The 27,251-nt window shown below is 39.3% G+C and overlaps 2 protein-coding genes and 1 long non-coding RNA gene across 4 annotated transcripts in view; 2 read left to right on the top strand and 1 right to left on the bottom strand.

The window, feature by feature from the left end:
• Positions 1-478: 478 nt before the first annotated feature.
• LOC105357446 lies at positions 479-4,912 on the bottom strand. The gene is made up of 2 exons (XR_911370.3): positions 2,429-4,912; positions 479-1,545 (listed from the first exon to the last, which is right to left on the bottom strand). It is a non-coding gene; the product is annotated as an uncharacterized LOC105357446 (long non-coding RNA).
• Positions 4,913-5,629: 717 nt separating this feature from the next.
• Positions 5,630-27,251, top strand: part of LOC101155324 (beta-1,3-N-acetylglucosaminyltransferase manic fringe-like) — a 38,153-nt gene continuing 16,531 nt past the window's right edge. The window contains exons 1-3 of one of the 2 annotated variants that reach the window (XM_023959192.1): positions 5,630-6,331; positions 16,344-16,389; positions 17,466-17,568. In XM_023959192.1, coding sequence (XP_023814960.1) covers positions 5,972-6,331; positions 16,344-16,389; positions 17,466-17,568 — 509 coding nt within the window. In that variant the 5' untranslated portion in view covers positions 5,630-5,971. Of the gene's footprint in view, positions 6,332-9,588; positions 9,763-16,343; positions 16,390-17,465; positions 17,569-27,251 lie in introns of those variants that run through there. The other variant, XM_023959197.1, reaches the window with a different exon arrangement.
• Positions 19,425-25,824, top strand: LOC111948011. The gene is made up of 2 exons (XM_023959186.1): positions 19,425-24,864; positions 25,438-25,824. Exons 1-2 carry the CDS (start codon positions 19,583-19,585, stop codon positions 25,721-25,723), a joined length of 5,568 nt encoding a protein of 1,855 aa, XP_023814954.1. The 5' UTR covers positions 19,425-19,582; the 3' UTR covers positions 25,724-25,824.

Below are 27,251 nucleotides of genomic sequence, written 5' to 3'. Positions count from 1 at the left end.
CAACATGCATGTAATGGTTACAAAAAATTTAAGCCATCATTATAATCCAATGTGTTTAAACACCTTGAATTTTGCAAAGTCATAAGACCAAACAGAATGGTATAATGTTCCAATTTTCCGTTAGGATTATTTTGATATGGAAAAAAAACGGTGGGATGAATATGAAACTGAAATGTGAATGGATTTGTCATCAATTCTTGTTTACTTGTTTGTTAAAATAATAATGGATTAGATTTATCTGCGTCTTCCAGACGCTTAAAGCGCTTACAATGTGTCCATTATTCATTCACTCTTCATGTATACTTGGTGATGGTAGAGGCGTGGCTGCCAGTTCACGCCCATGGTCCCCTCTGACCATCACCGGGACATTCACACACCAGTGGAGCCACACTGGTGGAGCCACACTGGTGTGTGAATCGTTCACATATTTAATTTACACTTACTTATCTTGCAAGAAATAAAAGGAATCTGGAAAACGTCACCTTCCCCTGTGCATTGTTTGCATACTTTTTTAACACATAATCTACAAAGTCATCAAAACAATACATTCATTGTTACCCCCCTACATCCTGATACACCCTCTCTATATCCAGGTGACGTGCTGGAGAAGGGACAAGCACATCCCACTTAACTGCTTCATTTTGACCACTGGAATGCTTGTCTCCTTGGTCATGTGCTATAAGTTCCACCTACTTTCTGATAAGGTACAAGACGATGTCAAAAGTCCCGTCCACCCACCCCACCCCGTTAATCCATTTCCAGTTAATGTGCACGCAACATGCATGCGTGTGCACGTCACATTCACATGGAAAGCTGCCCCTTCTATAATTCTCATGCATATGCACAGAGAAAAGCGCACACTCCGTAAAGCACACACAACTACGAACACAGAAACAAGCACACCATGAAAAATACACACATGCATAGGCATACAGAAACACACAATTGCATTTAGAAACACTCAGATGGGTACACAGAAAAATGCACACTCCATAAAACACATGCATACATGCACAGAAACAGACAAAAAAACAAGCATAGTTCATTAGACACACGCGTATGCACACCCAAACTCCATAAAACACTCATACGCAAACACACGCAAACTTGCTAATGAAAGCACAAGTGAATACACAACAAATAACATTAATGTATTTATGCACTATGCCCAAAAGCAATGCCATTTTTTTGTATATCTGTGAATGTCAAAGGGTTTTCAAAGGGATTCATTCATTGAGTCTTTAAAGCTCCTGATCTTGTTTTTGAAGTTTCCAGAGCCTTTGATCTGATGACTTGATCACCTGTGCATCTCCAATCCTGCTTCTTGAGTGCAGTCCAAGTCCCCATGCCGACACAAAGCCCTGAAAAGGGGTCTGGTCCCCTGACTCCCCAGGGCTCTTTGTTCAAAGTTGGACTTCGATGCTTCTGCTGTTTGAGAAGGACTTTTCAGCTAGGCCGTAAGGTGATCCTGGGCCTTTCCTGCCCTGGGTGTGCCCTGGTGTCTCTGATTTACCTGCGGGACCTGCACGGGTGGGGCTGTCCTCACTGGGAGTAGTGGGGAAGAAAAAAAGCAGCTGGTCAGTGGAAGTGGAAGAGAGACAGAAAGCCAAGTTGCAGGGATTGATGTAAGGTGAGAACTCTGAGAAAGGACAAATAAACAAAGGTGGTGATGAGGGTCTGATGTGAATTAATTGTATCAAGCTCTCTTTTAAGTTCCAGTCTCTAGAGACAGCAGCACAGGGAACAGAAGACAACAGAAACACCCCTGGAGAGCCGACTGCTTTCTAACAGTCAGTACCTCTCAAATCTTTGCAGCACAAGGGGAAATGCATCATTTTTCACTTTCAGCATTGGTGATCTCTGATTTAACCAATTTACTGTTACTTCAACAATGCCATGAGCAAGAAACAGTCGTGGTAGCATTTTATCATTTTTCATCTGTTCTCAAACAGAACGTGAGAATTTATGTTTCTTGAATCATTTACGTGTCAATATTTATTAGTTGATTGAACTGTTTCAGAAACGTAATAATATTCAAGTTATTTTTTCACTGTTAAAAGCTCCACTGCAAAGTAAAGATCTCAAACGTTGGACATTGACTCTGGCAAAATTTGAGATGTCAGATACTCTTTGCTTCAGTTTTTTTTTTCTAAATATGAGTGTTAAATCTTCTAAACAAATGGATACAATTAAAACATAAACAAAAAAAGAAAATAGAAGTGTAGTTTCCTTTAAAGTTTTAGTTTAAAAAAAATTCAAAGTAAAAACAAAAAAAACACTTTTTCAAATGTCTTACAGTAATAAACATTGCTTTGCCATGATACATTAACGAATTAAAAATGTATCCTTAAACTATGTGGCTTAAGTCTTTCTTCCTAACTTTTTAAAACACTTCATAAAACACAGACACACACGTAGAGTATATTACCTTTGTCATGGTTTGGCAAGCAGGAGGAAACCCAGATCCAGGAAGCACCACAAGCACATTAGTAGCAAAGTCCAGGTATTTTAATTTACAAAATACATATTCAAGGAATAATCAGGCCTCAGCAAACTAGTCAGGAGCCAGAATAAGCCAACACTAAAGGCTCCAGCAGAGTTCCTTTAATACACTGAGACTAATTACAAAAATGCAGACAGCTGTGACTGATTAACAGGTTCCACAGGAGAATGGACACATGAGTCACAGCCAGAAGGAAGCCAAAGAAAACGACTGAAAAACAAAACAAGCAGAACATGACATAACCCCTCCCCTATTTCCAGCTCCCAGACCGATGAGGTTGGTCAGAATGGTTCCAATGAAAGCGGGTGATCAGGTCCTTGATGAGGATGTGGCGCTCTAGCGCCCACTGGTAATCTGCTGGCCCGTAACCCTCCAATTCGACCAGATACTGGATAACTTAAACAACCATCTTGGAGGCAGGAATGGTGAAGACTGGACCACTATCCATGAGACAAGGTACAGGAGGGGATTTTGAAGGAGGTTGGAGAGGAGAGTCTCTTCCAGGTTTTAACTTACTGATGTAGAAAACTGGATGGATCCTGACGATGGAAGGGATATCCAGCTCAACTGCCACAGAGTTGATGATCTTTGTGATGGAGAAGGGACCAATGTGGCAAGGATGTTGTTTTTTGGAACCCTCTCTTAGTGTTACAGTGGAAGAAAGCCACACTGTCTCCCACCTTATACTCTGGAGCAGCAACCTGTCTGCGATTAGCCATGGTGGTTAGCCTTTCCTGGTTCCTCAGTATTCTTTCTCGAAACACCCTCCAAGTGCGCTGGCAGTGGCTAACAAAAGCTGTTGGACCTGATGATGAGGCCAGATGTTCTTGGTGGGGGAAGAGGGGTGGCTGGTACCCCAGGGTGTTTGGAAGGGGGTGAAGCCTGATGAGTTGACAAGAGCATTTTAGGAGTACTCTGCCCACGTCAGTTGAGAGGACCACCTGTTGGGGTTCTTTGTGTACATGGCTCGCAGAGTAGTCCCCAGATCCTGGTTGTAGCCCTTTAACTGGCAATTAGTCTGTTGATGGAACCCAGAGCTCAAACTGACCTTGATCCCAAGGAGTCTGCAGAACTCCTTCCAAAAAGTTGCCACAAACTGAAGACTTCTGTCGGAGGTGATCTTTACGGGAAGTTTTGTAGACGAAACACATGCTGGGAGTTTATTACTGCTAACTCTTTGGCAGATGGAAGCTTTGGCAATGGAATGATATGAACCAACTTAGAAAATATGTTTGAAATTGTCAGAATAACAGTTTTACCTTTGGATCTAGGAAGTCCCGTTATAAGGTCCATAGCAAAATAGGACCAAGGTCTGGAGGGCACAGGTAGAGGCTACAGGAGTCCAGCAGGGGGGGTTCCAAGGAACCTTAACACTCGCACATACACACCCACACAAACACAACAAGATGACACAAAAGCGCTTACCAGTATGTCAGAAGACATAGTTGGCCACCAAAAGCGTTGCACCACTAGAAAGGCAGTCCGAGTAAATTCAGGGTGACAAGCCAAACGAGAAGAGTGTCCCCACTTTAGCACATGAGGAGCAGGAATAGTAGACGGATCAGGGATGGAAGATTTAACCTTACACTCAAGAGTCCACCGAGTTATTCACAGCACAATGTTGTGAGGCAAGATTGTGGCCTCACCCTCAAAATCCTCGATTTCCACTTCCCTCTGGTGCTCAAGATAAAGGGCACTCTCCATGTTCTTGCTTCCAGGTCGGCAGGAGAGTGAAGTGAAACCTGTCGAAGAACAAAGCCCAGCGTGCTTGACAGCACAGATGTATTCCAGATTTTTGTGGTCGGCCCACACCATGAACGGCTGTTTCACACCATCCAACCAATGCCACCACTCCTGGAGAGCTTGCTTGACTGCCAGGAGCTCCCAGTTCTCTAAGTCGTAATTTCTTTCCGAAGGACTGAGGTTGTGGGAGAAACATGTGAAGGGATGGATTTTGTTATCAGACACCCTGAAAATACAGGCCCTACTCCAGTGTCAGACGCATCCACCTCAACAATGAAGGGTTTTGGTGTTTGCCTGGACTAGAATAGGAGCTAAAGAGAAACTCCTTGAGTTAAAAAAAAACTTTGCTGGCCCCCTCATCCCAGACAAAGTGAACCTTAGCTGAAGTTCATTTATGCAGAAGTGCAGCCCCACCACTAAAGCCCCTATCAAACCGCTGAAGACGCTTAAAAATGCAGTAGTTGTTTTTTAAACAGCTTCACATTGTGTAACTGAAACTGAGTGCTAAAGAGGAAGGAAGAGGGTGCAGAGTTTGCTGTTTTGTGTGAGCAAGGGCAGGCATGTGAATTCACTTCTTTAAATCAAGAAAAGGTTTCAGACATGCACAACATTTTCAAAGACCCATTTCGATGAACATCGTGTTTGGTGTTCCTGGGGCATTTTTTTGATGATGGATGAAAAATATAAAGAAAATTAAGCTCAAAGTTGCATTCCTCAGTATTTCTTTATTCAAATTATTGTTGGTCAGGATCAGATGAAAAAAATAATTTGAAAATGATTGTATCTCTAATGTAGAAATTACACTGGGCAGGCCACAAGCTCCCTGCTCCACTCCATTCTGATGCTTTCACTGGTAGATGACTAGATCCATGTAGGTCTTTCTTTGCCTTGTCTGAGCTAGCATCTGGCTCAAAACTTTATGGCTGGATAGCTCCAATGTTGCTTGTCATTTTTGTAGCATCGAATTTTGTGAGGTTGGTATAAGGTAGTGAAAGAGCATGAAACAGATTGGTGACAGGAAGAACAGTTGGGGCTGCTCTGTGCTAATAGTCAGAGGAATAATTTCTAATGAACTACTGTTGCTCTGCAGAAACTATGCAAACGACCCAGTTTTTAAAAAAAATGGCATAATCATAATTTAAAGGCCACTGGGAATGCTTTTACGATACATCTAAAGATGATTGGATTCGAACTTTGGATCTTGTTGCTAACTTGACAAGAGTTAAGTTGCTTCTCAAGCATTTTTGAAAATGTATTTCCATTTTTAAACATGACATTTTGCAAAATGTTGTAAAACTTAAGATCTTCAACCGGAAGCATCGAGTTTATTTTGAAAGTTCAACAGGAAATAAGTGAGCGTTTTTTTCTTCTTACAGAACGTGCTGGTTTCTTACTTGCTGATATTGACAGGCACTTCGAGCAGAGCGCTGAAGTTAGCTGAGTTTGAGGTAGTGGCTTTAAAATTGAGTAAAAAAGAGAAAGTGAATGCTGTGTTAATTCATTCACATTCAATCTTTTTTTAAGTTGCTATTTGTGATATTTTATGTCATGAAGAAATTTCTGTAAAACACAACGGTTAATTGTAGTCCTGACAGAAGAAGCAGAAAGGATGCACCGCTACTAAAAGAGACGGAACTAAGCAAAATCATGCCGATGATTTCCAGTGAGGAAGCCTCCGGTGTCATTTTAAAGCCTTCGGGGATTTAATTAGTCAACTTTTGCTTTATGATGAACAAAAGATGGTTTCGTCGGAGGCTGCTTGTCTTGCTTTTCACTTGTTTCATCATTGTTTTTGCGGACTTTCAATTACGGACGAGCAGCTTTGTCAAAGTCAGCCTGCTGCAGCATCCGTCCTCCGGCGCGCGCCCCAGCTCCGCGCGGGAGGACGCGCGAAGTGCGGCGCTTAACAGCAGCGGGGGCATATCCCAGCACCAGGATCAGAGTGCGGGAAACCCGCACATCGAAGGCACTCTAGAGAAGCTGCAGCTGCGGGACATCTTCATTGCAGTGAAAACCACCGGCAGGTTCCATAAGACGCGTCTTGCGCTTCTTTTGGAGACTTGGATCTCCAGAACCAAGGCGCATGTAAGTGTCATTTAATTTCCCTCAAATCAGAACTAAACGTTATTTCCAGCCACATATCAATATCAAATAAAGATTGTGACATATATAAAAACAATTCAAAGTAAAGTTTACTGAATCTTTTTTTGTTATAGATATTCTTTTTAGTTTTGTATATTTATTTAGTATACCACATAGGTATGCTTGTAGTTCACATCAAAGAATTCAGTTTAAAATAACGCCTACAATCTCAAGTTTGTATCTTATTTCTATCTTTTAGTATCTTGTAATCGGCAACAACATTTATTGACATTATTTTTGTAGCAAGTTTTTTGAAAGTGATTGAGTTTCTTTTATTGGTTGTTTACAATTGCTCCATGTCTTGACGCCTTAACTTGAAACATTTTTGCTTTGTTTTTGTTCTGAATTTTGGCAATGAGATAATCTCACATTCTTTTAAACTATAAGTACCTTGCCCTTTTTTAAATCTTCTGGTGTGGCAGACAATTCTGACGTGATTCATGCATTAATTTTAAAATACTTTAATCGACTAAATCTTTAAATGTTAATACTTTTAATTTACTGAATAATGAATTGGATGGATAATTACTGCCAGAGATAATACTCTTTGCCTTTTTTTGTTGAAACAAATTGAACTTAAACATGTTTTACATGTGTTTCCCCAAATTTCAACACAGTAATTTAGATATGGAACAATCTAGGAGTCATAGGAGTCATTTCCTAATCATTAAGTTGGTTCTCACTGAATTATGTTGGAAAACATGATCAAATAACATATACAGTTTGAGCTGTTTGACTTTAGTAGGGACCTAATAACTTATTTAAAGTCATGTAGAAATGAGCCAGTGATCCATAAAAACTTATGTAGACCAACCAAACTTTTAAAGATGAAATACAAATTCAAAAGCCCTTTAAAAATTAGACTCTACTAGCATGAAGTTAAACGTCTACGTTTTGTGAAAGTGTGCGCATTTTGAAAGGTGCAAAATCCAGTTCTCTAGGAAATTTGATAAACAGAAATCCTTTACTCCAGAAATTCTTAATTTACTGACAGATGCAGAATAACATGAATGGCGTATACTTATACTTCACTCCCATAAATTGGACCCTTTTTTCCTTTTTTATATCATTGTTGCTTTATATTTGTCAAGGGCTCATCTGTTGCTATATTCTTACTGTGTTTACATCACCTGACCACCAGCTACAGTGACCGTTTTGGTTCAGTTGTTCTGCTGCAAGGACAGATTGTATTCAGATTGAGAAATCAGAGCGAATCGAAGCTCTTTCCGATTAAAAACTAACTGAGACCACATTGAAAGATGGGTCAGAGAGCAGTTCCTGGTCCCAGAAGAGGTTTGGCTCGGGTGTATTCAGACTGAAATTTTCTTTCCTATCATCGGTGAAAACAAACTCTGGTTCAATTTAAGTGGACAAAATGTGTCCAGTCTGAATACACCCTAAAATGTGCATCAATGCTATGTGGCTCAAAAGAAGGAGGTTGCTCCATGAGGAACCTTTAATTCTAAAATAGCATTAATTATTTTTTACAATTAATATAATTAATTTATTAATTATTTTATTATTTTAATAGTAATTAAAATAGAAACAAATTAAACAAAAAAAATCAAATAAAAGAATAAAAGCATTTCACTTTGTGAAAAATCCTACAAAATATTTGTCATTATTAGAGCAATTTTTGTTCTGGAAACTATCATTTTTTATTGTTGTTATGTTATACAAAACAAAACCATGACCCAAAAGTTGAGGTTCAAACGGAATCAAGAAGAAAGTGTATCGTTGCATTCCCAGTCTTTACTTATGACCAGAAAGTGTTTTTTTGAGGGATTGAATGTTGTTGTTCACCTTTCGGCTATACCTATAGAGATCGCCACAGCGAAGCAGCTTTCACTGATTCGCACAAGTGGTTTGCAGAGAGTTTTTAAGCCGGATGCCCTTTCTGACACAACCCTGCATTATCAAGGTACAGGGAGACCCAGATAGGCAGCAGCACGAAGGGTCTTGCTTAAGGACCCCCATTGGATTTTAGCTCATTGCACGCCCTGGGAATCGAAACGGATTGAAAGAACTGCAAACAGCAGCGGTCACAGAATAAAACACTGTAGAGTTAATGCTTTGACAATAACTTCAGCAAAGTAGAGTTCTTGCTTCTATCAGCTCGGTTCTGATGCAGTTCTGGTTTTCAGCTTCTCAGATTCTATTCGATCACATCCACACAAGGTTAACTTTGCTTCAGTTGCCTGCTGGAGCGTGTGAGTACTGGCCGTCCACACTCAAACTGCACCAGGAAAATGCGAGATACGTTTTTGCGGGCAGTATTGGGTTTTGCTAAACACTCTATTTTATTGTTGCTGTTGTTCAAGTGAGTCAATTAACCCCATGTAGCCCACTTCATCAAGAAATTGAAAGAAATGTCAAAAATTTGGGAATCAAGATGTTTTTTTAAATACTTTAATGAAATTAACAAAACATCTATTTTTTTTACAGGAGATATAGATAGTATTAGTTTAATATATACGACTTTGTAAGTTTTTGCTCACAACAATGTTAGTTTAAGATGCAAAGATACTGACATGAGTGTTCAGGGAAAAAAGCACATTAATTACCCACTGTCTTAAATTTGACCCACAGGTTTTAAACAGGTTGTATTCTTTTTTTAACTTGTCCTGTCCAACAGCTGAGCAAGCAGATCAGAGCTGAAGGCCTCTTGTGTTGGACAGATTTTACTGTTACAACAGTGGTTCATAAAACTTCAGACAAACAGTGTATATTTGTATAAACCCCTTTTGTATTTGAGGGTACTGTAACTGTATCATAAAGAACTGATTAGCAACAAATTTTGAATTATTTCAATCCAGCAAGCAATGGAATCAGCCATTTTGAAATGAGAAGGAAAAGTCCTTCTAGTGCCTGAAGTGGAATGATGATGAAATACAGGACAGAAAACATGGACCAAGTTATGTACAATGCGCTTTTAAAGAAGGTTTGGATCATGCTAATGAGTTAAGTGTCTCAGAAATCATCATCATCATCATCATCATCAGCAGCCTGTCACGCCACTGCTGGCGGGTGGCCTCCACATCTTACTCCACTCATCACGGTTTTGGGCACTCTGGGTCCACGTGCTGCCTGCCTTCTGCTCGATGTCATCTCTCCATCTTTTCTTCGGTCTTCCCCTTCCTCTCTTCCTGTCCCACGGAGTCCAGTCTGTTGTTTTCTTAGCCCATTCGTGGTTCTTCATTCGGGCTACGTGTCCTGCCCACTTGCATTTGGCTTCAATCACTTTCTCGATGACATCCTTCACCCCTGTTCTTGATCTTAAGTCTTCGTTCCTGACTTTAGCTCTCCTCGTAACACCCAGCATTGATCGTTCCATGCTCCTCTGGGTGATTGCCAGTTTCTCTCTTTGGCGGTTGGTAAGTGACCATGTCTCAGCTCCATACGTCATTGATGGCAGTATGACAGTGTTCATGATCTTCCTCTTGAGACACATGGGCATTTTTTGATCTCTCAGAAATGTGCTGTACTGTCCGAATCTTTTCCAAGCGGATGTTACACTCTCGTCTGTTTCTTTCGTCATCTCATTTCCTGGTGTTAGCAGTCTTCCCAAATACTTATACTCATCCACCTCCTCCGTCTCAGAAATGTGTGTTTTAAATATGAATGATTATATAGGGTTAAAGAAAACTGATGATGACCTGGCAAAGATACAGCACAAAAACAAGCCATAAAATGTTAATATACAACTATCTTAACATTAAAACAGTTAGAACAGTAACATATAGGATATGCAAATATAAATAGTTAAAAAATGTGTACAAGGCTTGCCCCAAAAACCCCTAAAAACAAAAACTTTTTTGAAGAAACTCAGGTTTAATGTCCTTTGCTCAACACTTACAGTCAAAAACAGCAAGTTACGAGGAAACGTTGGATTCAAACGGCTTAATGATAAAACTGAAACAAAGTGTGCTACTGCGTATGTAAATATTCATCAACGTGTGCAGATAAGGTAATATTTTTCCAATCAGGGTTTATGAAACTTGCTTAAGAAATCCGTGGGGGCGGTTGAACTGTAACTTCAAGGTTTTAGTAAAATGTGTGTCTTTTGTTTAGTGTTTTTGAGAAGCTATGGAAACAGCAGACCTCACAGTCACAATACCACGACACCAGCAAACTCCAGCAGATTGACAGGAAGCTGCGCAGGCTGGTCGTCTTGACTGAGGGGAAGCAGCCGCTATGCTGTGACTCTTTTGCAACAATGCTGAAACGGATGCTGGTGGCTGAACAGGAAGCAGGGGCGCCAATTGCAGAACTGAGTGCGCCTTAATCGTTCTTGCTAACACATATGCTGTATGGAAAGCTGCTGTTTGTTTACTGCCAGTGAACAGTGTGATGGCAGAGAGCATTGTGGAGCAGTAAATATACTTTTAATCACAGTGATCTAGGCCTTGATCTAGCTCCTTCTACAAGCCCCTCTGAATCATTTTTAGTTGCTCATTTAGAAAAATGTCATGTAGCTCTGCAATTCACTGTTATAAGTTACATATTCATGAAAATCTTCTACCATATTTTCTGGAGTGCCTTATATATGAATTAATTCTATTCTGCAGCAGTCCTGGACTCTAAGGACCATATTGTTTTTTTCAATTCTTTTTTTTACTCTGCCTTTAAGCAAAAATTCGACCCTCACTAGAATGTGGACTCACCTGAATTTTGGGCATAGTGAATGACCCACACACCAAAAAATGATGATATCCCAGCAGGCAAATTGCCAAAATAATGAATAGGGAGAACGTCTTTCATTGGCTCAAAAAAACAATTCAATTTTCAATTTTGAACAGGGTGCGCGTGGCAACCTCGCAAAAGTGGCGTTCTCCTAATATGAACATATTATGAATGTGGATATTCTTATATATAATATGCATATTAGTTAGGAAATAACTGTTATTTGCTAACTAACTCAATTGCTAAGGAATTCCAAAAGTTTGCTTTTGCTGATTCTTCTGAAACTTACATAGATCATTTTAAGATCTCCAGGTGGCCAAAAAATAAAAATGTTGCTATAGTGATAAAAACCCATCAGAGAAGCTACAATTTTGCGCTTTAGCAGCAGCCCAGCCAGTGAGCACAGCGATTTTGAGAGGTACACGGCGCTCTGTCAAAATGTTTTGCTGAGTGGTATTGTGAGTATGCTAACACAGCTAACATGAAGCGGTGTTGGACTGTTTTATTTATTTTTATTTTTACCAAAAAATTTTGGGAGTTAGCATTGTAATGTTTGTTTTTGCTTTATTTTGCAAACAAAGTTAAGACGTAAAAGGTTCTAACGTTCTAAGGCTTCTGACAAAAACAAATTCTGGAGTTACTGGCAGATCTTATCTCTCACTCTTTTCTCACTTAATGTGCCTTAAAGTTTGACATGGCTGCAACTTCCAGCCAACTGAGCCATCCAGACACTTAATCGGATGCACCCTATATTGCGGAAAAAAGTTTTAGCTGCCCTGAGGCCCCTCAGTATTCCCCAGAGACCTGAACAGTCTCATGATGGATTTGTAAGCCTGATTCTCCACTCAGCTAAAGGGTTGGATATCGATCCGACCAATTGTATTCATTTGCCATTGCAAGGCAGTACAAATGTCTCTCTATAGTCATTTAAGGAGCATCTTAGAGGATCTATGCATTACCCGCTTGACTGCAATGCAAACTCTGTTTACAATTGGGTGATATTTCCTAGATATTCCTAAGGCTGAATCAGGTCGCTACAGTTGTTTTAGATTGACTTTTGAGCACGGGAGATGAAACTTGTCATAGCAGCCTTTTTTTTCAGAGGGATTTATTTGGCTGTGTAGGTGGTGGTGGTTGTCTTGGCGATGGTGGACGGGAGGATTGATCCACATATCTCATTACTTTTTTCTTACACCGGTGGAGGAATCAGAGAGAGGGATGGAGAAGGGGAATAAAAAAGCCCTCTGGGACATTAAGTGAAAGAGAGAAGAGCACCAGCTTTATTAAAACTACCATATTGAAGATTGAAAGTTAGACTAATGTCACTGAGAGCAAGAGAGAGAGCTGAGATGTAAACTAGATTAACTTGAGTCATGCAGCATAATGTTTTACTAAAATGCAGATGCAGCTTCTGTGTTTCTTGTTGGGAATGCATGTGTTGTGATTAACAGTGTCATGCAGGTTTATTAGTTCAAAGAAACAGTTTTTGCCATTTTTCATACTTTTATTTTTGAGAATAAGGCTGTAATTTGCCACATAAACTTTAGTTTTAACTCTCTAAATTATAGATATTGGTTCACTTTAGGATTACATCCACTATTACATCCAAACTTCGCTCCTTTCTGGTGCTTTTGTTTAACAGCAGCTGCACTATTGCTGCCTTCTTGTCATTCATTCCTTTTCTTCTGTTTGGAGGATTTATCATGTTAAATCACCTCCATGTCTTAAATACCCACTCCGATGAAACTTGTGTTTTTGGTGTTTTTTTTACATGTTCTTATGACATTTTTCTTTTGACGGAGAACATGTATAAACAAAATTAAGATTAAAGTTACATTTCTGAGTATTTCTTATTCAAATCATTGTGAATCATGAGCAGATAAAAAAATGCAGTTTAAAAAAGATTGAATTAGTGGTCTAGAAAATAAGATGGGCAGGCCACAGTCTCCCTGCTCCGCTCCATTCAGATGCATCCACTTGCAGACAAAAAGATCTATGTACGTTTTTGTTTTCCTTGTCTAAGGTGGAAATTTGCTCAAAAATGTACGACTAGAAAGCTCCAATATTGCTCGCCATTTTTGTTGCACTGGCAATGTTAGCTTTGTGCTGTAAGCTAGCAGGAGAGTGTTTAAACCAAGAGTTTTCAGCAATGGGGAGGGGAAGGGGGTCGAGGTTCGCCAACTGTCCTACCCATAATTTAGAGGTGAATTTCTAATGAACAACTATCGCTCTGCAGAAATAATACACTGCCTGTTTTTGTCTTTCGAAAAACATCAAATGATGTAAAAACAGCCTTTATATTAAAAATGCAAGTCCACAATGTCTGTAGTAAATCAGTTTATTTATATATATTTACATTTTTTATTAATTTCTTTTGTTGTTTTGTAGAAGGATAACCTTAATAGATGTTTACGGTTGTTTCAACAATTTAAAAAACCTCTAGATCAGTCACATAAAATCAGAGTATGGTGTACTTGCAACACTGGTCATTGCATAACAATTTATAATCTGGTGCTTCCATTTACCCTAATTAAAATGTCACACAGGGTATGTGTGACACTTTATACATTATGAAAGGGACTGGTTAAAAAAATACATTCAGCTCTAACATTAATTAACATTAATTAATACCATATTAACATTAATACCACAAGCTCTTGTGGGAGAGTGGAGAAAGCCTCAAAAAGGAAAGATCTATTTACAAAAAAACAGCCTAAATGTAAAGAATGGAGTCAGGAATTCACATCTAAGAAAGAGTTCAACATTGTCTCCCTCTTCTGGCCCCTATATGAACAACTTTGAATATCTGTGTTTTTGAACCCAAAGTTTCTGTCATTACAAAGAATCAAAATGTTTGTTTAGCAAAACATCAGTCCCCATGATGTTACTATACATTATTATTCCCAATTTAAAATGGAAAAAAGTCATGGATTATCATAGATTACTTTTAGAGTATCCAGATTTCAATCTTAATTTAACCTTTTTTTCCAAATGTTTTTGAATCTTACTTTTTAGTGTAGGTGCAGTTATATCTGTTGGTACAAATGTACTATTTTGAAAATAAATTATTCAACAATAATCCTAACATTCTGAAAAAGAAAATTCTACAGGTTTGTAGTAGGTCTTGGTTTGAAGGTTCACGTCTTGAGAATAGATTTGATTTGATTTATTGGTTTATTTCAAGCATAATAAATAATAAAAAAAAAAAATTCTAAACACAGATCTACCAAACTGTTATTATTCATAATCGTAAATGAATAGACGTGCAGTAATGTAGGCTGTACTACACACATGTCACTTTAGATTATTGGCTTGAAAGGGATTAAGAAAAAGTAAATTTATATAATCCCAGAAAACATGGATAGAACTCATGCAGTCCTGAACCACCAGATGTCAGTAATTCATTACACATCTGCTCGTTTCTCAGGCTGACTGAATACTGTGATGGAAGAGACAAAACATACAGAGTAAATGTGTGTGATCAGGATTTATTTTCTGCTAAAATGTTAGCTACCTAGCTATGTTTGATAAGGGGATCAGGGGGGTATTCCAGGAAGCATGTTTAAACTAGCCTGACTTTAAGCCTGAACTCTGGCTGATATCCGCCTGAACTTGCTTACTCTGGGTATGTCGGTTCCAAAAGACCGGATATGAGTTGGCGTAATCTCGCTCGACTTGGTAACCCTGGGTTAATGCACGTGCACGGCATGTACATAAAGACATTCTCAATGGATCGCCGATTTCCGGAGTCACCATGGAAACGCGTGGTGAAAAAAAGAGAGCGCTATACTTCAGTGAGACAGAGTCTGAGATTAATGACGGCGTATGAAGATTATACGTCCAGCAAAAAAGTAATACGGCCGCATCCGCAAAAGAAAGAGTTTCTGCTTGTAGTAGAAGAACAGACAAAGTAAACGCACGAGTTTCTGATCTTATTTCCTTTTTCCTTGTGAGGCATATATATATATATATATATATATATATATATATATATATATATATATATATATATATATATATATATATATATATATATATATATAAAACTTATCCAATTTTTTCATCCTTAAATAAATTATTTCTATTGGTAACAAGTAATTGAGTTAAATTTATTCAACCTAATTTATTACGTCTATAAAACTCAATAATTTTTTATACAACTCAAATTTACATATTTATTTAACTAAATGTCGTATTACTCCAATTCAATTAATATTTTTCCATCTTAATAAATTATAATTTTTGAACTCTCATATGTCTAAGTTTGAGCCGGCAGATATGCTCATTTTTATAACAATAAAAAGAACGAAATAATGTGCACATTGCATATAGATTCTTTTAGGTATTTTCCAACATTGTTATTACAGTAGTTGCCTGTAGGGGGGCTATATAAACTCATCATCCTCTCCCTCCCTCTCCCTCATGGTGCATAGACTAAAGCAAAGTAGGACAAAATAACTCTGCAAAACACAGTAAAACAAAGTAAAACAGCTAAACAACTAAACACATTTGGTCAAAAACCCACACTTAAACCCAAATCCGTCCAGACAGGCAAAGGGAATGGTATCCCACAATCCCTTGCGGTGCCGATCTAACAGCAGCACCAAAGTTACACCTACTGAATTGAATCAATTTGAATGAAAGTAAAATAACTGTCTGAAAACTAAGTGTTATTTTCAAACTGACTAAACAAAAAAATTATTTATCTTAATTGAAGCAAATAATTAAGTTAGTTCAACAATGTAAAAAGTTTATCTTTCAAACATCCCTATGTGGTCTTATCACCCTCTCATGGTGGAAAAAGTATTATTTGAGCTTCTTCATCCACTAAATCATCTTCAAATGGACACGCCATGCTGTTTCACCTCTCTCAAAACAAACTAATCTTCAACTAAACCTGCTTCAGACCAGGTTATGTTCAGAGCATGAGTTGCTATAGCAACTTGACATACCCTGAAACATACCTCTATTTCTGGAACCGAAAGCTGAGGCTATCAACTTCCTTAGCCTCAAACTTACCGTGGGAGCTAGCATAACCTGCTTTCTGGAATACCCCCCTGGTGTCATGGTAGAAACACAAACAACTTAAACAAACAAGTTACTACAGACCAAAAAAAAAAAAACTGAACAGGAGTAAAAAAACCTAGCTCCTGTCTACCCTATTGATGGGTTGAGTCTATCATTTGCTTCTGTCTGCTCACCAATGAGAATCTGTAATTGCTGAAGAGGAAAAATCAAAGCTGTGTAAATAACTATTCTTTTGTGTGTGCAGACGTTTATTTTCACGGACACGGAGGATGATGATTTGAGATCTAAAGGTAAGCAAAAAAATAATTCTGTTCAGTTCTTAATAGATCCACTTTTTAGAATGGTTGGGTACAGGTCAGCTCCCTGTGCAGGTGCATGTGACTTAGTCATTTAGTGGTGTTCAAAATTAAGGTCTGATTTGTCTAAAGCAAGCCTTTGTTTTCACACACTTTCAATGTTTAATATAAAATAAACAGAGATTCATAAAAACTCATGTATTTAGAAACACAACAAAGGCTTTAGAACTCTAAAAAGGATTATTCATATTCTTTTTTTGGACCATTTACATTAGAGTCAACAGGACTAGCTTTCTATAGTGGTTAATTGGTGAACTGCACCCATAGTAAATCACAGCCAAAGAGTCACTTCTTGGTTTCATCATAACAAAGGCTGCCTCACAGGAGGTCCCATCCATCTAGGAAAACACAGTCTGGTAAACGAACACACTTCCTAACACAGATAACGCTCTCAAAAAACAACCATACTTATTTATTAGTGCTTCCAATAATACAGCGGCACATTTTCCATTGTAATGCTTGAGATAAGCTTCTCACTTCCTGTCTGTTTCATGAGCTGATGTGACAGCTAAGTTTAAAAACAAACTGCAAGCCAGACCTTATTACCATGCATCAGTGACTGACTCTGTGCATATGTGAGCAGTGCAGTCAGGCTCTGTGAGCTCGTGGAGAGTTTAGGAGAGGAGTGCGAAAGATTGATGCTTGCAGTTTTGGAATTCAGCCGCCACGTTTGAGTTATGTCTGAGCCTCCACATACATATTCTCCGCCCTGCTCTCTACGCCCGATTTCTTTCCCAAACAGCAATCTCTAGTAGCATTAATCTTCCCCTCCACTTTTCTATTTCGATTGTTCACTTTCTCCCTTTTCCATTCAGTCTCTCTCAAACTATCAGTCCTTCATCTTTCTATTCCTTTGTGGAGCTCTTTTGGAACCAATCAACAAGAAAATGTTATTGATTAGCATACTGTACAAAAGTTCATCATTATGTGCAGCTGCAGTCCTGTGCAATACATTTGAATTGAAAAGCACTCAACAGACATTGCTCTTCATTTTCCCTTTCTTCATCTAGGTTATAACATGGTGGTAACTGGCTGCCACTCAGATCACAGTCAGCAAGCGCTGTCATGCAAGATGTCTGCAGAATACGACGGTTTTATGGCCTCAGACAAAAGGTGAAACTCAGTATGATCTATCACTTTTTCTGCAGGCGATTTTGTTTAAGGAAATCTGCATGCTACAGAAAATTAAGTACCAGAAACTCAAGGTGTAAATAGACTGAAAAGCCGTCTGGTCCAGACGGAGTCCGCTTAACTTGTACCGGATTGAGTCCTGAACTTTGTGTTTGGTTTGTATTCAGACTGCTGTCAAGCTGACTTTCCTGTTCTGGACCAATGCTTGTAGACAAAACCATGTGACAAAAAATGTCTTCACTCATTGGTCAGGAATTATGAGGGTGTGGCAAAGTGACTAGAGACAGAAATTATGGAAGTCCTAAACTTTGCAGTCCTTGTCGGAATAGTTCACTCAAACTTTATATTTTGCCCAACAATTTGAACACCTGTATCAATGTTAGGCTCAACACATTTTACTTGCTACTTTGGTCCAGCTGAGGCTTGCTGCAGGGCGGTTACTGCCAAGAAGACAGATAAGACAGAACACTGATAAGAATTTATGATAAATAGATTGTCGGGAAAAAAGTGAGAAGCAATGTGTATCACGTTAAAAGTTGTTTTAATGTTTTGTTTAAAAAAAAAAAAAAAAAAAGTTGTTTTAATGAGCTTGCATTCATCTGACCAAATTTAACTGAGTTTCTGTGTCTTATCGTTGTAGTGTTATGGAATTAATTTTAAGAGAATTTTATTAAAGAAAAAACAATGTAGATTACAGGATTGTGTCACAGTAGTGCCAGGTGGAATATGCTTAACAACACACTGAAAAGCATGTAATAAGCATTTTTAGCTGTGTTAAAGGGCATATGCAATGCAGAATCACTTTTTTGAGCTTTTAAGTGTATTATAATGTTTATTCCTCACAAAAAGGAACCCCAAAGCAGTATTTTGATCTGTTCACGCATTTCTGAGTATTCCTCAAAAAACCTGCTCTCTGAGCACTAGCCCCTCTCAATCCACAAAAACGAGCGGCTTCTCACATCGTGACATAGACCAGTGAAAACAGCCCTTTCGAGGAAGAGTCTGTGCTGCCAGCCCCGCCCCTAGGCTAGCACAAACACCCACTTTCCCCATTGAGCTAGCAGTGTTTGGCAAAAATGCTTTTCTTATATATATTCATATCCATCTTTGCAAAAGTTCAGATGTAGTTTGTTTTCGTGGGCGAGATGAAGACACGCTGCAAACTATAGCAGTTGATGTCTTAGTAGTTATTTATTTTGACAGCAGAGGGCGCTCTGCCGCAGTGCTACCTAAAACGTTTTTAATTATTTTTCTTTAATTTGTAGATTTAAATATTTGTATTTTCTACATTTTATATCACACCTATGAAGCTTTAGGAGCAGTAAGATTTAATTTTGAAGAGTTTTTAATGTTTAGTTTACCTGAGTTCAGTTACAGGTTGTAATAGGCACTTCCTGTTTCCTATAAGAGCAGCACATGCAAAGTCAGCACGACAGACGGCAATAAGAGAACAATTAAGAAGAATTTTTGTGTTTTAGTTCACCGGTTGGTTCATTAGCAGGCCAAAGTGGTATGTATGTGTATTATTTTTTGCATTATTGGTATGAAGATGTGCAATTCATATGTTATAGTTAATTATTACTTTTGTTTGCTAGTTCTACGGATGTTGATGCGGTGTAAAGTTTAAAGAAAGGAACACCACATTAAACAGCAGTACAAGGAACTCGAACGCCTCTCGTCTGTGTGAAAAAATGACCAAGCCGGCACAGTAGAACACTTTACTGCCCCGGAGAAGGCAAAGCACTGTCGGGACTGAAGCAAGCTGCAAGCAAGAAGCTGCAAATACAAGGGAAGGATCACATGCTCAAACGAAGCACTGCAAAATCTAAGGTAAAGTGATCAAGTGAGAGTTAGACAAACAAGAACCAAAGTGCATTTTTTGGAGCAGCACAAAACTAGACAGCTGCATGTGAAAGCTAAAGATAGAGAGCTGAGGCATCAAAAAGTGAATGCATATCAAGCTTAAGACAACTACAAGCTACAATTTACACTCAAAATGGCAGATGAGGAGAAGGATACAGAAGGGCGCACTAAGGAAGACGGTGCAGAATGTAAAACACAAGATGATGATAATGAGCAGTCAGATGGAGAAGAAACTCTGCAAACATCAGTATCAGCTGAAAGTAAACAAACAGCAGTTCGCAAAAGTCAGCGCAAACGCACACTAACTGAAAAGGGAAAATCTCTGCAAGAAGCTCACCTGACTGATTTAACAAAAGAATTTGAGTGTCTATACAAAAAGTGGAAGTATCACATAAACTGTTTCAGGAGATTTATGAGAGGTAAAGACATAGAAATAATCGCTGAAGCTGTGGACACAATAGACACGTTTCAGAAAGACATCTGCAATATCTATGATTCAATAAGACAAATTAGAAGTCCAGACATTGAAATAAGAAGAAAATGTGACATGTGCCATACGATCAGTCACACAGCCAAAGCTAAAGCACAGTGTTTACTCGAACAAGATGGCAATCCAGAAGATATTCCTTGGCCAGATTCTGAATCAGTGTTTCACAGTAGTTCAAGTAGTACTTCTTCAAGCATGTCTTACAAATCAAAGGTCATGTCTGATATGTCCAAGCGGTCATCTTCTGACACAGTACAAAGACAACTAGCAGCAGCTGAAGTAGCCGCCTCAGAAGAAGTCATCAAAATAATGAAAACCCAACATCAACGTGAAGAAGAAATCAGAGAACTAGAAGTTGAAGATGCAAAAAAACGAGCACAGTTTCTAACAGAAAGTGCAACAATAAAAAACAGGTTGGAGGAGAAAAGAAAAGAAGTGGAACTATTAAAAGAGATGCAAAAGCATAACGCAGCACAAGCAAGGTTAAGAGTTTACGCTGAAAGTATTAAAGATGAGGATGAAGAAAAGCCTCTTATGCACACACAAGTAAAAGAGGACAGTTCTCTCCTACTACCAAGTTTCCTTAATGTGCATTCACGACCTTTCATCCCATCTAAACCCATGATTCCTTCAAGCTGCCATGCTCCTCCTCAAGCATCTGTAACACAAATTGCAGCTTCTTCTTCTGAACAAGTGGCTTCCATCGAACTTGTAAAGACACTCGCTGAAGCTATCACGGCTAACAGAATTCCAATTCCTGAACCAGCAGTGTTTACAGGCGATCCGCTGCAGTATAATGATTGGAAGCTGTCCTTTCAAACATTAGTGGACCGTAAAAACCTGCCCATACATGAAAAGCTCTTTTTCTTAAGAAAGTATGTTGGAGGTTCAGCAAAAAAGGCTATTGAAGGTCACTTTTTAGTTGGAACAGACACAGCATATCTTGCAGCCTGGGACACACTTGAAGATCGATTTGGAAATCCCTTTGTAATAGGCAAGGCATATCGAGACAAGATTCAAATGTGGCCAAAAATAACTAAAGACAGCAAAGATCTACGTGAGTTTGCAGACTTTTTGAGCAGTGTCGAGTCCGCAATTCCGTACGTACAAGGCTTACAAGTGCTGAATGACTGTGTTGAAAACATGAGAATCGCAGCAAAATTACCAGATTGGCTGAGTGCACGTTGGAATAGAACAGTGACAAAATTCCTGGACGAACATAAAGTGTTCCCTGATTTCAGTTATTTTGTCAAGTTTCTGAACAAAGAAGCAAGAATCGCATGCAATCCTATAACCTCACTGCAAGCACTAAAGCCATCTGACATAGAACAACACCACTTCCTTAGAGACAAGCCAAAAAGAAGTCACGCTTTGAATACTAAAACTCTGAGTACAAGTACCAGTGAAAAGCCAAATAAGACGTGTCTTTTCTGTAAGAAACCAGGTCATTCACTCCACAAATGTCGGAAATTAATGGAAAACCCAGTCGAAGAGAGAATCAAGTTTGTGCAGTCTGAGAAGTTGTGTTTTGGCTGTCTCAAGTCAGGCCATAACTCCAAAAGCTGTTATTCCAGAAGCGTGTGTGATAAATGCCAAAAGCCACACCCAACATGTTTACACCAAGAAAGAGAGAAAAGAGACAAAGAACAAAATCCAAAGACAAATCAAGAAGCTCTAAAGACTAATCAAGTGAAAGAAAATGTGCCTAATCCACGGGAACAAGAAACCAAGCAAGAGTCTAAGGAAGTCACATCGAACAGAGTGGTGCAACAACAGTTACAAGGTTGCACTTCCTCAGTCATTCCAGTTTATATCTCTACCAAAGACAACCCACAAGAGGAGAAGTTGGTGTATGCATTGCTTGACACTCAAAGCGATACAACCTTCATTCTAAAGGACACAGCAGAGTCACTCAATACCACATCAGAGCCAGTCAAGCTCAAGATCTCCACAATAACATCTAAAACTAAGGTTGTGTCCAGTCACAAGCTGAATGACCTACAAGTACGAGGCATGAACTCAGAATTGAGAGTCAAGTTACCAACAACCTACACCAGAGACTATATTCCTGCCAACAGATCTCATATTCCCACAAACAAGACAGCAGAGAATTGGCCCCATCTAAAGCATTTGTCAAAGGACATGGCTCCCAAGCTTGATTGTGAAGTTGGCTTGCTCATAGGATATAATTGTCCTCAAGCGTTACTTCCCATAGAAGTAATCAGCGGGGAGAGAGACCAGCCTTTCGCACAAAAGTCTCTGCTTGGTTGGAGCATTATTGGTTACAGCTGTTCTGCAAGCGACTATGAAGATGAGATTGGAGTCAGTCATCGTGTTATTGTAAAACAAGTCTTACCAGTAATTGAGTCGTCTCCAGAAATTAAAACTCAAGTCCACTTTGTAAAGAGAAACAAAGTAAGGGAAATGATTGTTCCAGCTGAGATAATCAAAGCGTTGGAAAAGGACTTTGTTGAAAACATGGCTGAAGAAGAATCAATGTCACAAGAAGACATGATGTTTTTGTCTAAAGTAAAGGAAGGCATAAGGCAAAAGGCAGACGGTCATTTTGAAATGCCGTTACCCTTTAAAGAAGAAAGACCTGACCTACCCAACAACAAGGCTTGTGCAGAACACAGACTGAAGTGCTTAGAAAGACGTTTGAGAAAGGATCAACATTATTACAACGACTATGTGGCGTTTATGCAAGACATAATAGTCAGAGGAGATGCTGAGAAAGTTCCGGAAGATGAAATAAACAACCTACCAGCTTGGTATATCCCTCACCATGGCATCTATCATCCCCAGAAGCCGAATAAGATCAGAGTTGTTTTTGACGCATCAGCCAAGTACCAAAACACATCACTGAACGAGCAGCTCTTGACAGGACCAGATCTAACTAACACTTTAGTGGGAGTTTTGTGTCGTTTTAGGAAAGGACGGGTGGCCATCATGTGTGACGTCGAACGCATGTTCCACCAATTTCATGTTGCTCCACAAGACCAAGATTACTTTCGTTTCCTATGGTGGGAAAACGGCAACATGGAACATCCAGCATCTGTGTTTCGCATGAAAGTCCACTTGTTTGGTGCAGCCTCCTCACCTGGATGTGCAAACTTCGGGCTCAAGCATCTAGCCACACAGGGAGCAAGCAAGTTTAGTCAAGCTGTTGTGAAGTTCATACAACGTAACTTCTATGTAGATGATGGTTTGGCTGCTGTAGACTCAGAGCAAGAAGCGATTCACCTTGTGAAAGAAGCCAGAGAACTTTGTGACACAGGAAAGTTGCACCTGCACAAGTTCATCAGTAACAGCAAAGAAGTGATCGCCACAATCCCCAAAGAAGAACGTGCAGCAGGAGATACTGATCTGGACCTGGCTTTGGGAGAACCAAAGATGGAACGGGCCTTAGGAGTCCAGTGGTGCGTAACGTCTGACACATTTAGCTTCAAAGTTGATGTAAAGAACAATCCCTTCACTAGAAGAGGAGTGCTCTCCACAGTGGCATCTATATTTGATCCACTTGGATTTGTCGCCCCATTCATTCTGGTCGGCAAAAGAATTTTACAAAGGATGTGTCAAGAAAAGCTGGGTTGGGATGAGCCGCTCCCTCTAGACCTCAAACCACAATGGGAAGCCTGGCTCAAAGACCTCAAGAACTTGCCAACCATAAACATACCTCGATGCTACATCACCTCAACATTCAAACACGTTCAGCAGTGTGAGCTACACAGTTTTTCTGATGCCAGTGTATCCGGTTACGGCGTGTGCTCATACCTCAGGACTGTAACTAAGACAGGAGAAGTACAATGCAACTTCATAATGGGAAAGGCCAGAGTAGCTCCCACAAAGGTGACAACCATCCCAAGATTGGAGCTCACAGCTGCAGTAGTAGCTGTCAGAACTGCGAGTTTCCTAAAAAAGGAGTTGGACATTCAAGGTTTAAAAGAATACTACTGGACCGATTCCAAGGTTGTCCTTGGTTACATTAACAATGACGCCAGACGGTTCCATGTATTTGTTGCCAACAGAATACAGAGAATCAGGTCAACTACAGAACCAAGTCAATGGCGATATGTTGCCTCTGAACAAAACCCTGCTGATAGGGCATCTCGAGGAGAAATGACAAAACAATTAGCGGAGTCTAATTGGTTCACAGGACCAAGTTTTTTATGGCAAAAAGAACTGCCTCAAGAAGAAGTTGAAATGAAAGAGATCAACTCAGAAGATCCGGAATTCAAGGTAGCGCAAGTCTTCACAGTTGAAGCAAGAGAAGAAAAGTCAGTTGTTGACAGACTACAAAGAATTTCTGACTGGAAAAGAGTTGTGAAAGCAATAGCAAGATTGAAGCGACGAGCCAAATATGCAACAAACCACAAGGCAATGTCCAATGAAAGTAGCACGCTGGAAGAAAGGAAAGAAGCGGAGGAGTTCATAATACGCTCTGTGCAGAAGGAAGCATTTGATGAGGAAATCAAGTCTTTAAAGCAAAATAAAGAAGCGGAGGGTTCTCACTTCAAGCTTCATCAATTAAGCCCATTCCTCGACGAGCACAATGTCTTGAGGGTGGGAGGAAGACTCTCGCAAGCATCACTCCATCCACACGTCAAACACCCAGCCATACTTCCAAAGGGACATCATGTGTCACGTCTACTTATAAAGCACTTCCATGAAAAGATTCATCATCAGGGAAGGGGTATGACGGTCAATGAAATACGTGCTAATGGCATTTGGATCATTAGCTGCAGTAGTGAAGTTGCATCATTTATACGCAAGTGTGTCAAGTGCAGAAAATATCGACAAAACAGTCAGGAGCAGAAGATGTCCGACCTGCCATCAGAAAGAACGGAAGCTATGTCTCCATTCACATACAGCGGAATGGATTGCTTTGGACCATTCTATGTGAAGGAAGGAAGGAAGGAGATGAAGAGGTATGGACTTTTGTTTACATGCATGTGCTCCAGAGCTATTCATATTGAAGTTCTGGACGATCTCAGCACAGATTGTTTCCTCAATGCACTACGTTGTTTCATTTCGATAAGGGGCAATGTCAGTCAACTCCATTGTGATCAAGGAGCTAACTTCGTTGGTGCCAAGAATGAGTTCCTGAGCTTAACACAAGCTTCTAAAGAGAAGGCGAAAGAGTTGGGTATAAGTTTCATCTTTAACCCACCTGCTTCCAGCCACATGGGAGGTGTCTGGGAGAGGCAAATTCGGACAATAAGAAATGTTTTGAGTTCTATTCTTGATGAGTCTGCCTCAAGATTAGATACTTCATCACTGAGAACATTCTTGTATGAGACTATGTCTGTGGTGAATAGTCGACCACTAACTGTGGAGTTCCTCAACGATCCTGTTGGACCTGAGGCGCTGACCCCGAATCACATCTTGACGATGAAATCAACAGTAATCTCACCACCACCTGGAGAATTCGTTAAAGAGGATCTCTACTTGCAGAGAAGATGGAAAAGAGTGCAGTATTTGACAAATGTGTTCTGGACTAGATGGAGAAAGGAATATTTGTTAAATCTGCAACAGAGAAGTAAGTGGAACAAGACCAGGAGAAATGCAAAGGTGGACGACATCGTTTTGCTACAAGATGAGTGGCGAGCTTCCACTGGTTTCTTGGAACACAGAGTCATAGAAGTCATTCCAGGAGCCGACGGCAAGGTCAGAAAGGTTAAACTTCTTCTTGGTGACTCTACTGAAGATAAAGGAGGAACACGTACCAACAAGACTGTTCTGGAAAGACCAGTCCACAAGACTGTTCTCTTACTTGAAGCAGAGTAGTATTTGTTAATGCTTATTTATAGTATTAGCTTCTATTCAGAATCACATACTGTTAGTATTGTGATGGTGGGAGTATAGCAGTTGATGTCTTAGTAGTTATTTATTTTGACAGCAGAGGGCGCTCTGCCGCAGTGCTACCTAAAACGTTTTTAATTATTTTTCTTTAATTTGTAGATTTAAATATTTGTATTTTCTACATTTTATATCACACCTATGAAGCTTTAGGAGCAGTAAGATTTAATTTTGAAGAGTTTTTAATGTTTAGTTTACCTGAGTTCAGTTACAGGTTGTAATAGGCACTTCCTGTTTCCTATAAGAGCAGCACATGCAAAGTCAGCACGACAGACGGCAATAAGAGAACAATTAAGAAGAATTTTTGTGTTTTAGTTCACCGGTTGGTTCATTAGCAGGCCAAAGTGGTATGTATGTGTATTATTTTTTGCATTATTGGTATGAAGATGTGCAATTCATATGTTATAGTTAATTATTACTTTTGTTTGCTAGTTCTACGGATGTTGATGCGGTGTAAAGTTTAAAGAAAGGAACACCACATTAAACAGCAGTACAAGGAACTCGAACGCCTCTCGTCTGTGTGAAAAAATGACCAAGCCGGCACACAAACAGCTCTAGGTTGACATGAACTGAACGGCACCCACCTGGAGCGAAAACTGGTGCCACAGAGATTGAGTTATTTTACTTCTGGGTTGGAAAAGAACTCAATAAAACAAATAATATTTAATTAATAATTTACTCTTTCTTCTCTTTCTACTAATAGCATATATAAGGATATTGTTTCCTGTAAAAGGCTTTAGAATAGCATGGTATAGGCCCTTTAAAATAAACGTTCACTTAAGGAATTGGACCCTTTTTTCCTCTTTGATAACACGACAATCGTTGCTGTACATTTGTCCTGTTACATTTCTGCTATGTTTACATCACGTGACCAGAGGCTACGGTGGCCGTTTGGTCCAGTTGTTCCGCTTAAAAAACGTATCGTATTCAGACTTAGGAACCTCAGAATGGACCAAAACTCAGTCAAATTGGAAACGAACTGAGATCACCTCGAAAGATGGGTCACAGAGCGGTTCCTGGTCCCGGACCAGGGTCTGTATGTGTGTATTAAGACTAAAATTAAGATGGATTGTTCCGGATTATCGGGGGAGACTAACTCTTGAAGCGAACTAAATGGGTCTAGTCTGAATACACCCTCAGTTTGGGAATAAATACATTTTAAAGTTTCTAAAACAAAAAAAAGCTAAAATAGTAATAATTTTAGGTCTTTAAAAGTCCAAAAAGGAGACTTTCACCTGGATGAGAAAGAAAACCTTTCCTCCTGTAACATATTTTCAAAACTAAGAAATACTTAAGTGTTGTCTTTATAAAGTCCCACTCCAGTCATTTTTTTTAATCTATTGTTAAAGTGTGCCCAGTGATCTTTTAATTATGATTATGATTATTTTAGACAAAATCAAAAAGCCTGCTTTGTTTTCTTGGACATAGTTTCTGCAGAGCAGCAGTAGTTCATCAG

This window comes from Oryzias latipes, chromosome 1, assembly GCF_002234675.1.
Source record: "Oryzias latipes chromosome 1, ASM223467v1".
NCBI classification, from domain to species: Eukaryota; Metazoa; Chordata; class Actinopteri; order Beloniformes; family Adrianichthyidae; genus Oryzias; species Oryzias latipes.
Note: the sequence above shows the minus strand (reverse complement) of the source record. Positions and strands in the feature narration are given on the sequence as shown.